Source organism: Pagrus major, chromosome 18 (assembly GCF_040436345.1).
Source record: "Pagrus major chromosome 18, Pma_NU_1.0".
NCBI lineage: Eukaryota > Metazoa > Chordata > Actinopteri > Spariformes > Sparidae > Pagrus > Pagrus major.
Genome location: NC_133232.1, coordinates 35,901,470 through 35,916,500, shown reverse-complemented (window position 1 = coordinate 35,916,500; position 15,031 = coordinate 35,901,470). Strand labels below are relative to the sequence as shown.

The following is a 15,031-nucleotide window of genomic DNA, read 5'->3' as shown; positions in this document are numbered from 1 at the left end:
ATCTGTGGCATTTCACGTGTGGAGATAAGCTTTGCTCTCGCTGTCAATCAAACTGTATTGGATCTTTTTAATCTTTACATTTTATTCACACTTTATTACACATAAAATGCAATAATGACATTTACTCAAGTACTGTAGTTAAGTACAATTTTGAGATACTTGTGTTTTACTTGAGTACTTCAACTTTATATTTCCACTCTGCTACAGTGCTTTTTACTTTTATTTGATAGCTTTAGTTACGAGTTACTTTGCAGATCGCCTGCTGCATCAGAGCCAAACTAACATATTCTTAAATTAACTTATATTATCTGCAATAGGATTTAATAAAAAAAAAATAAAAAAACACTGATTCAGATCATCAGAAAAATGCTAAATATTTGATCCAAGATTGTCCAGGTCGATAATCACTCACGATAACTTACTTTTACTCTTACTTTTGATGCTTATTAGCGGCTTTAATGCTTAAATACCTTTTAATATCAGATACTTTAACTAAAGTATTATTTGTTTGATTGACTTTCACTTTTACCAAAAATAATATTTTAACACAAAATCTTTATTTTCACTTTATCAGGGTTGTACTGTGTAGTCTATTTCTCAAAACAGACTACACGTATTAGATTATTGTAATATACTTTATGCAGTTCAACATACATGCATTCAATAATAATGGCGTTGCTGAGATAAAGTTATCTGTATCACCAGCTCCTGCTCTCTGTCCGCCCTTATTTCAGCGTCCTCTGCAGACAATTTATGTGTCAAACCTGCTTCCTCTTCAGCCCGACACACAGGAGCATATGCCTGGCACATTAAATCACTACACAAGAGTCCCACGCAGCCAAATTATTCTTTAATGGTATAAAAGATTCCCATGGCGTGTTTCAGCCTCCTTTTTTCCCGCCCGACTGTAAACCCAAAAGCAATAAATATCCTAAGCAGGGTCGGGAATTTACTGCACCTGTAGTAACCACTGCACCGTCTTAATAAGCAGCAGATGTGGGAGTGATTGCATTGAGCCTGAAATTCATGCATTGTAAAAAAGAAAAAAATAGAAGAGGGGGAATACTTTGAGAGGTACAGTTTCATCACCTGACCAAAGCTGCTTCAACTCTGTCGCTCAGGGCCTCACATTCATTTTGATCAGCAGGTAACAGGGCTGAAATTAAAAACAATTTGGATTTAGTGTCGCGGTGACTTGGCTGTCGATTACCGGACAGGAAATAGCTGTCGTGAATGGTTATTCATGATGTATGAGTGTGCTGGGAGAACACAGCGCAGTGCTCTGCCAATCTTTAGCCTTTAATGTGTGAAAATAACAATTTAGCGGACTTAGAGAGCAAATACAAACCCCGATGGCAGTGAGATCCATGTTAATTTGATTTCACCTGCACGGAATGAGAATTTTAACACATCTTTTATGTGTTTAATTCTCGTCACGACCAATTGAAATGGTAAATAATGGCTGTTCCCCTTTAAAGTATCTTGTCTGACCTCGTATTTCGTACTCAGGCAGAGATATTTACTGCTCTCTCAGGGCTGATCGGCGGTTGTGGCCGAAATGCTCCTTTTTTTTTTCCAGGAGAAAGGCGAAGTCAGGTCTACTATATCATGCAGTATGACCACCAGATAAACTCCAAAGCTCAGGGCCGATGTAGTAAGACACTGTAATAATATCATGTGAGGAAAGATGAATTTAGTGAGTCCAACAGGAGCCAGAGGAGAGTGAACGGCTTTCATTCCTCCTGCTGCTGGTTTTTTATGAGAAACATGCAGCGGTCTGGACAAAGAGGCCGCTCTCATTAGTTAATCTTTGCTTGGAGGCATCTAACATTTATTAATGCATCTGGGTATGCATGCACGTATGTGTGTGTGTCTTTGCATGCATATATGTGTGAGTGTGTGTGAGGCGGTAGGTGTACAGTACTGTATCCAAACAAAATGATTGGCCTTCTGCATATAATGATTTCTTTATCACTCTTTTAATTGTATTTTTTGTTATTATTATCACTAATAGTGATGTGCACTAATGCAACGGTGTGCACAATCCTGCATGCACGCACGAGTTTTGTGTCTGCAGGGGAAAGGTTAATGTTTAACAGCATGAATGGTTCACTCCGCTAACGTGTGAACAAAGCACAATGGCTGCACTGTATAGGCTCCTATTTATTCAGAGTCACTTCCTCCCTTAATAGTCGGCTCTACTTTCCTCACGGAGGAAAAAAAAAAAAGTAGGTCAAGGAAAAGTCATGTTTGAGGTAATTCACTCTTGGGGACCGCTTCTCTGATCATTAGATGACATTGGTTAACCCCGAGAGTGAGGTCATTTTCAAGTCAGAGTTACACCCAGAATCAGGCCCGGCCGGTGGCGTGTGTCTGCGTTTTACAGTTCATCTGAGAGGGAGGATATCAATGGGAAGGCTGAAAAGAGAGAAGCATGAAAAGACACAATTGTTTATATATAAAAAAAAGATGAAGGAAAGCTCTGGGAAAAAAAGGGAGCAGGCTGGTTTGTGACCTTGTGGATTTTGCTTTAATCAAATATTAGTTTTCAGCTGACGCACTCTGAAGGAGAACACCCCTTCAGAGTTTCTGCTTTGATGCAAGTGAACAAAAGATCCACATTGAGGAATCACTCGGATGGTTCGTTCTTGATCTTCATGCAGAAAGACCTGAACCGAGGTGGAATGCAAACACATTGTCCCCCCCACCCGCTGCAATTACTTGTGATGAGTACGTCAGGATTAAGCGGGATATTTGCAGACTTTTTGGATTAAGTATGATTTCATCCTCGCAGATCTTTGGAATACCTTTTCATCAGGACCTAATGCTTTCATGTCAAGGCCTCTTTTCCTGTCTTTTTTCCTCTTTCTCTGCAAAAGCAAGCTCAGACGTTCCCTCCACATTCTCCTCTTAATTATAATCCTAATAAAGAGGCATTCCAGTCATCATTTAACAGATTTTCCCAAGAAGTTTTGTACACAGCGAGCCCTACAAAGCAGACATCTATTTATAATTTTTCAAGTAGATTTTTGGTCGTGTTTTGACCACTTCTATTAGTACCATATGTACACCTACTATCAAACATGCAGCACGGTACATCTGGACTCATACATTAAAGAATCACATCTTTTTTTCACATCATTCACCTTCTTTATGAGCCTGTATGTTGCAGCCCACTGTAATGGGGCTGTAATTAAAAACATGTCATTGTGATGGAGGGCCGAGCTTTAATAGCATGAAAGCTATCGGCTTGTTTCCTCCTGAGCCAGCAAATGGGTGTAAAAACAGTCAATCAAATGTAGCTTGTTGCTGCTACTTGCTACAAAGATTAAAGGGGCAATGAGCCATTTTTTTCAGTAGTGTCTGCAAAGAAATCAAAAGAAATGTTGACTGCAGAGACAAATTTTTTATTAATTTTAATATGATCATGCTGTTATTAACCCTGTGAAGAAGGCGTAGTCCCAAACCACAAAATATGGCTTTAAGGGACTCGTTTTATGTTAGATTGAGTGTCAGTTTTCTGTGCGTATTATTTTGCAAGAAGTTTGATTTGCCCAAAGAAGGTGGCCGTCCTTTCTTCGGTGAGACAGTTTGTACTCGAGGCCAAACTCTTTGCAGAGTTATGAAAGAGGCTGTTCATTGAGAAGTCGTGCCCGGCTTTGTTTTTTTTTTTTGCATCTGGCACACAGTCATTCAATCTGTTCTCACCTGGCTCACCACCGAAGCCAAATTAAAACATCAAAGTGATATCGGCACCCTGAAGTAACTTTTAGGAAACAATAATGTCATTGTGGTTTCGTCTGTTTACTCTCCTTGACAGACAGCATCAGTCAGGAGAAGAAGTCAGGTGTTCAGTTACATCTTGTTGACGTCATTGAACTAATATTAAATGTGTAATATTAACTCTAACTTGAAAAATGATGTGCATTCGTTTAACAATTGACCACTTGCTGAATCCCACCACTGAATATTGATTCTCCAATTATATTTTGGCATCTCTAACTAGGCACAGCAGGCCCGTCGAGCTCTGGATTACTTGGTGGTTTGCTTATGGCGGTAGAATAAGTGATGTTCAGGTTCATTTCTTTTTTTAATCGCCTTTCCAAAACCCCAAAACACGCCTGCAGCAGCTCTGTCCTGTTCCTTACTGAGCAACGTGATGACACAATTTTTCGTTATGTAAAAAAACACAGTCACTGTGACTTTGACTTCAGAATTTGTTCATGGTGATCAACAGCAATTCATGACACATCCTGCATTAATAATCATCATGAGTCACGCATTAGCATCATCTCTACTGTCTAAAGATATCACGTGACTGTTTTTACTGATACTGATCCCTCTACATGAGACGACTGACTTATCTTTGTTGCACAAGTCATAAAATTAAAACCATTCTTTATGCCGGAGCGCTGTGGATGAATCGAGGAGTCTCTGCCTCGCCTGTGGAAAGAAGCTGATCTGTAGTCTGGTGGTACGGCACTAAAACAAAGCTTACTTTGTTTCACCATCGTCATCTTTTCACCACAGTGGCCAGAATCAACAAAAAACAAAGAAAGTTTCTTGTTGTATCTTTGAGTTTATGATTTGCACCATGAATACAGGACATAAATCTAACGTCCTTGTTGTTGAGCTAATCAACCAAACAGGATCATGTCAGAATGAAACATGAATCCGACCTTTCAGTTTTCATACTTCTAACTCAACATGTTGCCTCTCTTTTCAGACGACATCATGTTTGTTGCAATCAGCTGCAAATTCAAGACCGCCCCTCCTTTTTTTTTTTTTCGCACTTTAAAACGAGGACACATTGTTTCAGAAGTTACTAAGAATTTCAAGCAGTAAATCTGCCACGGTTATCACTGTAAACCACATTCTGCCCTGTGAGAAAGGAGAAGCTGACAGGCGCAGCAACAGGAGGGCGAACTGTAAATTCTCTTTGAACTGTTTCTGACTTTAAAATGATCAGAAAATGGTGAAAAACAGACAGCACCCTGCAGAAGTGGGTTTCACTCCCCTCTCACTTATTTTCAGTGGCCACTCCTTCAGACAGATTTGTTTTCCTTGGAACCATCCTAAGAAACTCAGAGTTGCTGTGGAGCTGTTATGTGACATTATACAGGGTGAACGTTAACTCGTCTGTGTTTTTGTTTCTGTTGCAAGCAAATAACCTCATAATGAATCAGCCTGCTAGGTATGAATCACATCCTTAAATCAAATTTATGGCAGAATAAAGAGTAATCAAGCTCCAAATGTGTTTCAAATATAAACTTGTCCACATCACTTGCAGTGGGAAAACAGTTACTCATCCATTTAATGCACTGACAAACTTCCAGCGGCACGCTCCTTCTCCGGAGCACATTAAACCCCTGTTGGGTCCTCTGACAGCTAGACATATTGGATCGGTTTATGAATACTGAATGATCATCAGTGGTACGAAAATAAATACTGCTTAAACTAATTGAGGAATGGCTGGGGATGGGATAAATTCATCACTGTGATCTCTGAGAAACGGAGTCATCAGCATTGCAACACCACACGTTGACACTAATGACAGTATTTTCAGCCTGTGTTTAATTATATTGTTGTGATCACTTTTGTTATGTGAAACAAAATCTGTGGAGTGTTGACACATGCTACATGTGGAATTTTAACACTTACTGTGATAAAGAATCAGTGCAGCTTTTGTTGCCTGTTCAGTTTATTTCTTTTAGCATTGCTTCAGAGCACAGCTGATAAACTGCTCTCTAAGTAGCTAAAGCAATGAAACATTCTGTCAGTTTAAAAAAATCTTGTGTTTCAGCAGTACTCTCAAAAGACAGCTCCATGGCGGGTTTAGCCTAGCTTAACGCAAAGTTTGGAGGCCAAGGAAAACAGCTAGCATGGCTTCACCAAAGTGATTTCTGCTAACTCAGAGCTTGAACACCTTGTATCTGTTTCACATGTAGACACAGAAAAGAGGCATTTTAGTTTAACAAATTGGCTAGTTAGCTTACATGGACGTCCAGCACTTGCTAAATCCATCCACTGAATATCAACTGAATTTGATTGTTGTCGCAGACTTTCAGAGCTCTGCACAACACCCAGCTTACACTTGGTTACTAGCATGCTGGCTAACATGATACAAAATGCAAAATCGTTGCTGAAAACCATAATTATTTCACTAGTTGCGAAGGCTAGCTGTTTCCACAGTAGGTAACCCTCTAGTGTCGCTTCTTGAAGCACCCCAAGAAGGGGTGTGACCTTTTCCTAAACCTAACCAAGTATTTTTTGTATGTATTATTGCTAACTTGACCGCAGAGCCTTTATTTTGACACTAACCGGACGTTGCATATTACGTATTAATGCTAACATGACCGCGGAGCCCCGGAAGGGAGGGTAGAGCATCATAGTGTGAAGCTTCAGGCCACTGATCAAACAACTGCATTGACAAGTTGGAAGTGAGAACGTGCTGGAAGACATCGATGCTATTTTTCTACCACTGAAAATGGTAATATCTGTCCACTTATGTAATAACATTCGATCTATTATTTTTGACCTGCTGAATTGAAGAGATGTCCTGTAATGAGCGCGGCTGCAGGGTGTTGTCATTGCAGTGGTTCTGAGGCTCAGGTGGAACGATGACGCCTCGGGGGGGCGAGTGACAAGCTTCATCAATGTGATTATATCCTGCAGCCACTCGTCCCAGTGGCTCTAAATGGCTTCATGAAAGTCTATGATTGTTTTCCCGTTCAGCGAAGCTTCTTCTGGAGGGCAACTTGTCATGTCAATATTACCACGCTTTCGCTTTCAGCTTTTAAGGCTTTCTTGCTATACTCGCTGGTTTGATGTGTTGCTATCAGACTGTCCCTTTCCACTCTTCTTCAAGCTGTTATTTCATTCCTTCCCTTAGACACCATATCTACCCCTCAACCACTGTGTTTATCAGAGTAAAGTCCTGATCTTGACTCAATCGTGGTCGGTAACAAACCGCAAGGTTAAAGGTAATCTTCCATTGAAAGATAAAGGCTGCCAAGTTTTTAATCATTTTCCCATATAATCATGTGTTTAATGTAACAACGAGGTATTGGTAACATGTTGAAGTTGGTGCTGGATATGTCTAAGGGTGAACATTAGGCGAGCGTCAATCTGGAATTCCTCCCTCGGTCAATATTTCATACTGCGTAGTACCTCTTTGCAAGATGCTTGACATGTTTATGCCTCGAATCACAATGCGTATAGGTTCACCCCATGGCCAGCTGATTTAATCTGAACCAATCAAAATGGGACAGTATGTAAATCACAAAACACAAAACAATCTGTTTTCTGTTGCAGGAGTGCAGGATTCCCATCAGGAGAAGATCATAACAGTGTCTGGAGAGGGAATGGTCCAGAGCCCAGACTTCCCAAACACCTATCCCAGGAGCACTGAGTTGGTCTGGAGACTAGTGGCAGCCAGTAACATGAAGATCCAGCTCACCTTCGATGAGAGGTTTGGTCTGGAGGACCCTGAAGATGGCATATGCAAGTAAGAACATACAGTAGTAGACTTAAACGAGTGTCTCAGCAGGAGTAGGAGGAATAAAAGCAGATCAAAAACTACTTATTGTATGATTAAAAGAACACATTCAGTTTGTGCTTACTAAGCTTGTCTATCGGACACGAGAGGCATCACTTGACTTTATTTTCATTGCCCAACATTGGTATCGAGTCTCAAACTGAGTTTTTTTGTTTGCTTCTTGGGATCCGAAAGAGGAGTTTTTTGTTCAGGATAAGGACTCATTCACTGGTAGGTGAACTGTCGGTTTTGTATTGAACGCTGACTGCCTCCTTGGCAGAGAGCTGAGAGCATTTTCTAGATAAGTATCTGGTTATTATTTCAGATATCCCATGTTTCCTAGGAGTCTGTTCACACTGATCGGCTAATAAAAAAACCAATGATTTTGAAAGAAAGTGAAAGTTACGGCTCCCTGCTCAGAAAAGTTCTGGATCTTAGACAAACGTTCTCCGTCTACACCTGGTATTAAAAACGATCTGATCTTGCCATTGTATTTACACCCGGTATTTTTAATGCACTCTCATTACCCACGTTGAGATTAGATCTGTGTCCTCTGAGTGGAATTTGAGGCGACTGCAAATCAGCCCCAGACTCCCTAAGAACAGCGCTGAGTTTTGTGAGTTGTTGAGATAAGGAAACTTTATAAACTCTGTGAAACGATGTCTGCTACAAACTCTTAATTATTTGTCTCCTCTTGTTAATTCAGCATATGAAAAACATAAGTTTGTCCTTTCTTCTTGGGAAAACAACCTAAATTTGCCTGCATGTTGTACATATTTCTTTTGCACCTACCTAAGATCAGAACACAATGCGAGAAAAAAGCATTTACATCTTTCATCAATATGCATTTTTTACCTTATCCTGTTCACACGTCAGCATATATAGATCACATTTTAATACCAGGTGTAAATGGGGTGATGTAATACACTTTTCAGTGACTTTTTTTTTATACCTGGAAATTTAACTAAAATAAAAGTGAACTTTATATTTGTTTCAATGTATTTGTAAGTATTATAATTTTTTACATTATTTTCTAAGATCTTCTTGTTTCTTTTTGTTCCAGTCCTTGAACTAGGTCATCTTTCTGGGCCAGTGTAATGTGTGCTACAGGGTCAGCATGCACCAAAAAACATACTGGAACACATGGATTATTTTCCTGTCAGTGTCCTCACTGGTTTGATGAATGCACCGACCTCCAGAAACATTAGTGCATTCTAGGTTTCTACATTTCATTTTGAAAGATAAGAAAAAAGTATTTGTAGGCCTATTTATTGTCTGGAAAAGGACGACCTTCAGCAGTTATCTGTAGCAGTGCACAGTTTCTCCTCTGCTTGCACGGCCAACTCCCATCAAACTGGGGCTTCCCCAGTTGGCATGCCAGATATGTGCTTGGCTGTGGTGAAGACGTGGCCTGCTTATGTTGTAGTCCATCTTTAAAGATTTAGAGTCAGAGTGTGTGGCCACTTGTGAAATTGCCTTTGGTCTGCCGTGGCAGCTCGTGAATATTGAAAACCCAGCAGCAGAGTGATTTGTTTCACCCAGGACCCCATGATGACGCGGTTCAGACTGGCATATTTTACTTGATGTAGTCGATATATTTAGCCGCTCACGTGATTGTTCGAAAGACACACACCACGCCCTCCGGCTGACAACACATAAACACAACCACACACATACAGTACATCCTCTGCTTTCTGAGGAGCCCACTTTCAATTACTGCCTGGGTTTGCCTCCGTTGCCATTCAATTTAAACGGGGATCCCAATCCCCAACCATCGATTTACCCTCTGTGCTTTATGTTCAGTGCCCTGCTGTCAATATATCACATCGGACTGGTTAGCATGGAGGAGCTCAATCAGTGAAAGGTGGAGAAGGGAGCTGGGGGAGGGTGACCTCGCTAGTCATTCCTGGAGAGCCCCCTAATGGATGACAAGCGGAATGACAGTTGGCAGGCTTTAGATGTTGGACACAGCAGCACTGGATTTATCTTTTGAGAAATAAACTGCATATATCAGGAAATTAAAAGAAGATGTGGCCATGAATCTGTATCCCTCTGTTCCTGTGACAGCTCCCAGGCATTCAACTTCACAGATCAATGAGGTGTTTGTGACTCTGTCTCAGATTTTCTGCCAGAGTCTGGTTAAAGATGAGCTGATTTAATTGTGCTGCCATCCAGGATTCATGCCTCTGTTCCACATTACACTTCCTGTATCCTGTCTTTGTTGGCTGTTGCTTATCAGCCCCCCAGCACATATCCACGGTGGGGAAGGGTGCACGTTGACGAATGAGGTTAGTGTTGCTGTCGAAACCCGGTGAGGGAAAGTTCCACAGCGGGTGCAGATTGACAACTTTTGTGCCGTCCTGCCTTTACAAGACTGCACAAGTCGGTGTCCTCGGGGAGGGAGGGGCGAGAGACAATAACAACATCCTTTTCCAGGGTCATGCAAGTCATCGCCACGTCTACCGCTCCTGCTCTCACATTTTTCACCCCCGGCCCCACCCCTTCCTTTTACCCAACAGGTCTTGATCAGATCCCAAGATACACACTCTTGGCAGGGTTGGCAGACTGATGAATGCAGCATGCAATCACAAGCAGAAACAGACACACATTCACAAGTCTATCTACTTTCACCCTCTCCCCTCCACACACACACACACACACACACACTCGCATTAACAAGCCGCTGGCCTTGTCTGCATGTCTCCTTTATCTTTCATGAGTGTTTATAAATGTATTCGCAAAATCTGCCCTTTAGACCTTCCTTCCACTGATGTTGCTGCAAAAAAAACCACACGCACAATGTTATTGACATCTTACACTCGTGTCACGGCACAATGCGATGCAAATAAACAAGAATGTAATCTCCTGTCCAGAGATTCACAGCAATGGCAGGGGGATAAAACAAACAACAGTGGGAGATGTGTTCGGCTCTGCCCGCGAGCCCGGAGCGAGGAGTCTTTGCTGAGATGAGAGGGAGGCTGTGTAGTCGAGATGCTCATCTGCTATTCTGTTTGTCTGTGGCACGATGAAAAGCATTCTTACCAAATCCACTGGAGGAGAGGCATATTGGAGAGGGATTGGTCTTGCTGCTGGTTGGCATGGCAGCAGAGTCGTGCTTGGCGGCTCTCAGACAGGAATGTTCACAGAAAGGCATTTGTGCTCGCTGTCTTTTCGTCTGAAAGGGGGATGACTCAAAAAACAGTGTTCGTGTTGCTAATCTGCATCGGCTCAGTGGTAGATATTGCGTCTATTAATTATGTAAAAGGGGGAAAAAAAGGATGTAGGGAAAAGCTTTGTGAATACTAAACACAGGAAGGTATCCACAGCCCCGTATATAAGATTCCTTCGCTGTTCTCGGTGACTGTACGTACAGTTTGGTATGTATGTCAGTGCATTTGTAAATCTGAGAAACCGCTGTTCGACATGGTGATTCTGAACACATGGCGATGTGTAATGATCAGGGCGTCCTGCATTATTGATGAGCCATCTGTCAGAGCTCTGGAGCTGTCTGAGGGAGAGGAAAGCTTCTCTCTTCACTGACCTCCATCGAGAAGGCAGAAGGAAGCTTAACTGATATTTTAGCCTCCTACCAAAATCATTTCATGCCGGTCTGGTTTGCGCTGAACATTTTACCGCTCATGCAGTTGTCCAATACGTTTGTTTGTTTGAGCAGACAACAAACTTCCTGTTTAACTTTCCAAATCAAAGGCAGCAGAGTCGGTAAATGTATCGACCCCCTCCCCCTCAGTTTATTTAACATCACAGAAAATCCATTTTTAGTCCCGCTCATGTCCCTCCGTGTTGTTTTACTGAAACCAGCTTGAACTGAATCTGTCAAGCCTGCGCAAAATGTAAACAATGTCCTTGAAATCCAAATATCCGAATTGGCAGCACTGAATGAGGGGTTAGCGTGCCTGTTGACGCAAATGGCAAAGTGATTAATCCCAGACTGTGAAGAGTCAGTGAAACAAGGCTGTATTGAATGCAGCGCAGCCACTGGTGACACACACACACACACACACATAGGTATAAATAATAAAGTCTGAACTCCTGAACTGCGTGTCTTAAGTGCTGAGGTTGGTCAATGTTAGCCTTGGCACACCAGAGGAGTCTGGCACATGGCCATATGCTCCTGCACTTCATAATGTTTACTGGTCTTATGGGTTGGCAGGGTGGCCGGCAGAGAGGGAGACTGTCATGTAATTACAGGGTCGCAAGGTTTTGAGCCCCACAACAAGCAAACTGGTGCTTTTATTTATACTTTTCTCAACTGAAATTAAAATTCTGATTTTGTTAAATGAAAAATTGTGACACTAAACACTTTGAAACCAGTTAAACCCATCATGTTAAAATTAAATATTATTTTGAAAATGCATGGGATTTGCAGCCACCAACAGCTTTAGCAGAACACCCTCACAGAGCCACTCATAGTTTATCCTTTGTCATGTCAATGTATTGATTTACAAAGTGAGTTTTCAGAAAACTGACCGACGGTCAACAAACAGCGCAGCATAAGGAGCTCAATGTTTAATTAAAACTATATGTCAATGACAACATGTAGCATCAGTGTAATAGGCGTGTTAAAAAGCTGCCTCAGCAGGCAACAGCAGCTTATTCTGCGCCGTCAACCGGCCTGAGATTTGTCTGCAATATCCAGTTCATTCTGAGTCATTTAATTCAGGCAGTAAATAACAGACAAACCTCATCCGTCACCGCTGAGGTGTTGTAACCTGCTGTTGAAGATATTTATATTCTTTGTTTAATGAGGTCAAACTTTTATTTCCCCAGGCAGCTTTATTGATATTAACAATCTCACCTTCAGAAGGGCAGGACAGAGCTGAGGAGACAGCGCTGTGGCACAGCATTAAAGATGCTGACAAGCTTGCAGCAAGTGAAAGTACAATCGAAGTTACCCAGCAAATATTGAGATCAACCTCAACCTCATAACTATAGTATTGGCATCAGACGGGGGTGATTGGCCTCAGACAGGCCGTCAGTTCAACCAAATGTTTGCTGGATAACTAACATGTCTGTGTGGAGGTATAACTCTACTAATACAGAGCCAGTAGTTGCTGAAAGTCAAGGTATACATTGGACAAAGGCAATTTCATGATGAAGGAATGGATCAATAACTGGTGATTGTCTCAGACTGAAATAATCGATTTCTTCTTTCTTTGTCTACCAGGTACGACTTTGTGGAGATAGAAGATCTGACTGAGAAAACCATCCTGGGTCGCTGGTGCGGCTCACAGTCGGCACCGGCTAGCCACACTTCCAAAGGCAGTCAGATCAGGATCCGCTTCCTCTCTGATGAGTACTTCCCCTCCGAGCCGGGATTCTGCCTCCGCTACTCCCTTCTGCCTGTGGTAAGCACATGATCGACGGTCAGGGGTTAAAAAACGTACATTGTAAGTAGCTGAGCACTTAAACCGTCATAGCATTTCTCTGCCTCAATCTCCAGCTTCAGGGAGTTCACACGGCAGTAAGCTATATCTCACCATGCAAGCACAATTAAAAATAATTTGCTTGTTGCATAACACGGTGCCTTCATTTGCAATCATCCATTTATGTTTATGTGTACCCGAGGTTTTAAGCATCGTCAGGAAGAAATTATGTTTAAGCACTTTGGAACATCTGGCTCCTGTACTATCATTTATTTTAGTTATGAAGACACACACAAGTCAGAGCGGCTCATACACAAACAAAACAAAATGTCCGCAAAAATATATCAGAGTATATCCACTTAAAATTGTTTCCAGCTCTGTAATTTTCTCATTCTCTGCAGCTGAGATTGTTTCTATTTATAAATAATCACACTGTCATGTTCTTTATTGCTTTTCTGTATGAAACCTTCCACCGTCTGAACCTGTACTGTATCTATAGAAGCAGACAGATGACAGATGAGGTGACTCAGTGTCACTGATGGTGTTGCTTGGGACCGAGATGGAGAAAATAAACGGTTTCACATTCACAGAGAGGTCCTCTTGACCCTCTGGGGGATTCATTCAAGCCCCTGAAATGAAAGTAGGAATTAAGAGATAGAAGAGCTTTTTGTGTGGAAAATTGTCACGCTGCTGTCTGTCCGTTTCATTTTTGGTTTGCGTTTTATCATCTCATACTGCAGTTCAAAAGTAATATCCCCTCTTATGTGTTTTAACTGTGGCCCACTTCACAAAGAAACCTTGTTATTCCACTCTATACTTAGAGCTGAAATACAGTATATTTCTGGCAACAAAACACAGCCAGTGCTTTTTTTCTGCTCTTCCCCTTTCACTTGTCTTTGCCTGTAACAAAGACCATAATCACTACTTCCATCGCTCACTAATCTTTGTTTCCATTCACCTTTTAGACTTTTGGCAGATGCTCATCCAATAAAGTTTAGCTTGTGTGCATAGCATAAGCCTTAACTCACTCAGCACATCAGCAGCTCTCCTAAAACCCAGTGAAGAGCACACGACTCAAGCAGCAATTCCAGACCTTAGGTTTGTTGTACACGTGGAGCCATGTAGGAAAAAAGATATATGAGCTCAATATTAATGGGTGAAGCCAAAGCAACAGTATTTGTCAGAGCATACTATATATGTATGTCCTCTACCTTGTCAGCGAGGGATTAGCTTTATTTTTTTATCCTCTTGGCAGGACGGGGTTATTCTGCTCTATTTTGACATACCTGTCTTGTAATCACATTTTCAGTTGATACTACAAAAAATAAAATTGTAGAAATATGCCAAGTTATTTTTGCAAGTAAATTTATACTATATAATGGAATAGCTAGCTAACAATAGCAGGCTCTATAGGAAGAAAATGTGCTATGCTACGAGAGGTAACCAGGCATCTCCAGCTGGAATAATCACAATCATAAGCTGTAACTTTACAAATGTCTGCTTTTACTGTAGTTCTGCATGTGGTGTTGCTGTACCTAGATGTCCAAGATGGCTGAAACCGTCCATGATGAGTCCAACAGAGTTAAAAGAGTGCAATGCTCGACCGGTGGACTGCGTTTCAAAACATGGGGCCTACATTACCCACAATGCAGCTCAGCCCCTGAGAGACAACACTGGAGGAAATTCACCAGATTACATGCAGCTTCCTTTGGAGCCACAAAAGACTTTATACTACTTTATACTTAATGCTATTTATTTCTGCAGGCACATTCATGAGGCTTCCAAAGTCAATATCAAATGTTTTTGTGATGATAATGGTTTGTTGTAGATAATCTGATGAACTCACCAGGTTATTGTGTCTTTGCCGGCTTGATTATTACTTTTTTAGAAATCTCTGTGGTGTGCCAACCAACATTTAGTTACATTTATTTTCATTATACTTATTTCTTTTTTCTGTATTTTAGCAAATACTGTACCGTATTACTACAGAGTTGTCTGTGAGAGACCTAAAACGAATCTGCAGTTATCAGAGTTAACAGCTGGTTGAAGCCAAAAAGTGCCCGAATCATCACACAACACAACAGACAGAGCAGGGCCAGACTGCTACAAA

General features: G+C 41.4%; 1 protein-coding gene across 1 annotated transcript in view; it reads left to right on the top strand.

Moving 5' to 3' along the window:
- Positions 1-15,031, top strand: part of pdgfc (platelet derived growth factor c) — a 51,960-nt gene that overhangs the window by 26,305 nt on the left and 10,624 nt on the right. Inside the window, exons 2-3 of the mRNA XM_073487071.1 lie at positions 7,315-7,507; positions 12,723-12,903. Of these exons, the coding sequence (XP_073343172.1) occupies positions 7,315-7,507; positions 12,723-12,903 (374 nt within the window). The remainder of the gene's footprint in view (positions 1-7,314; positions 7,508-12,722; positions 12,904-15,031) is intronic.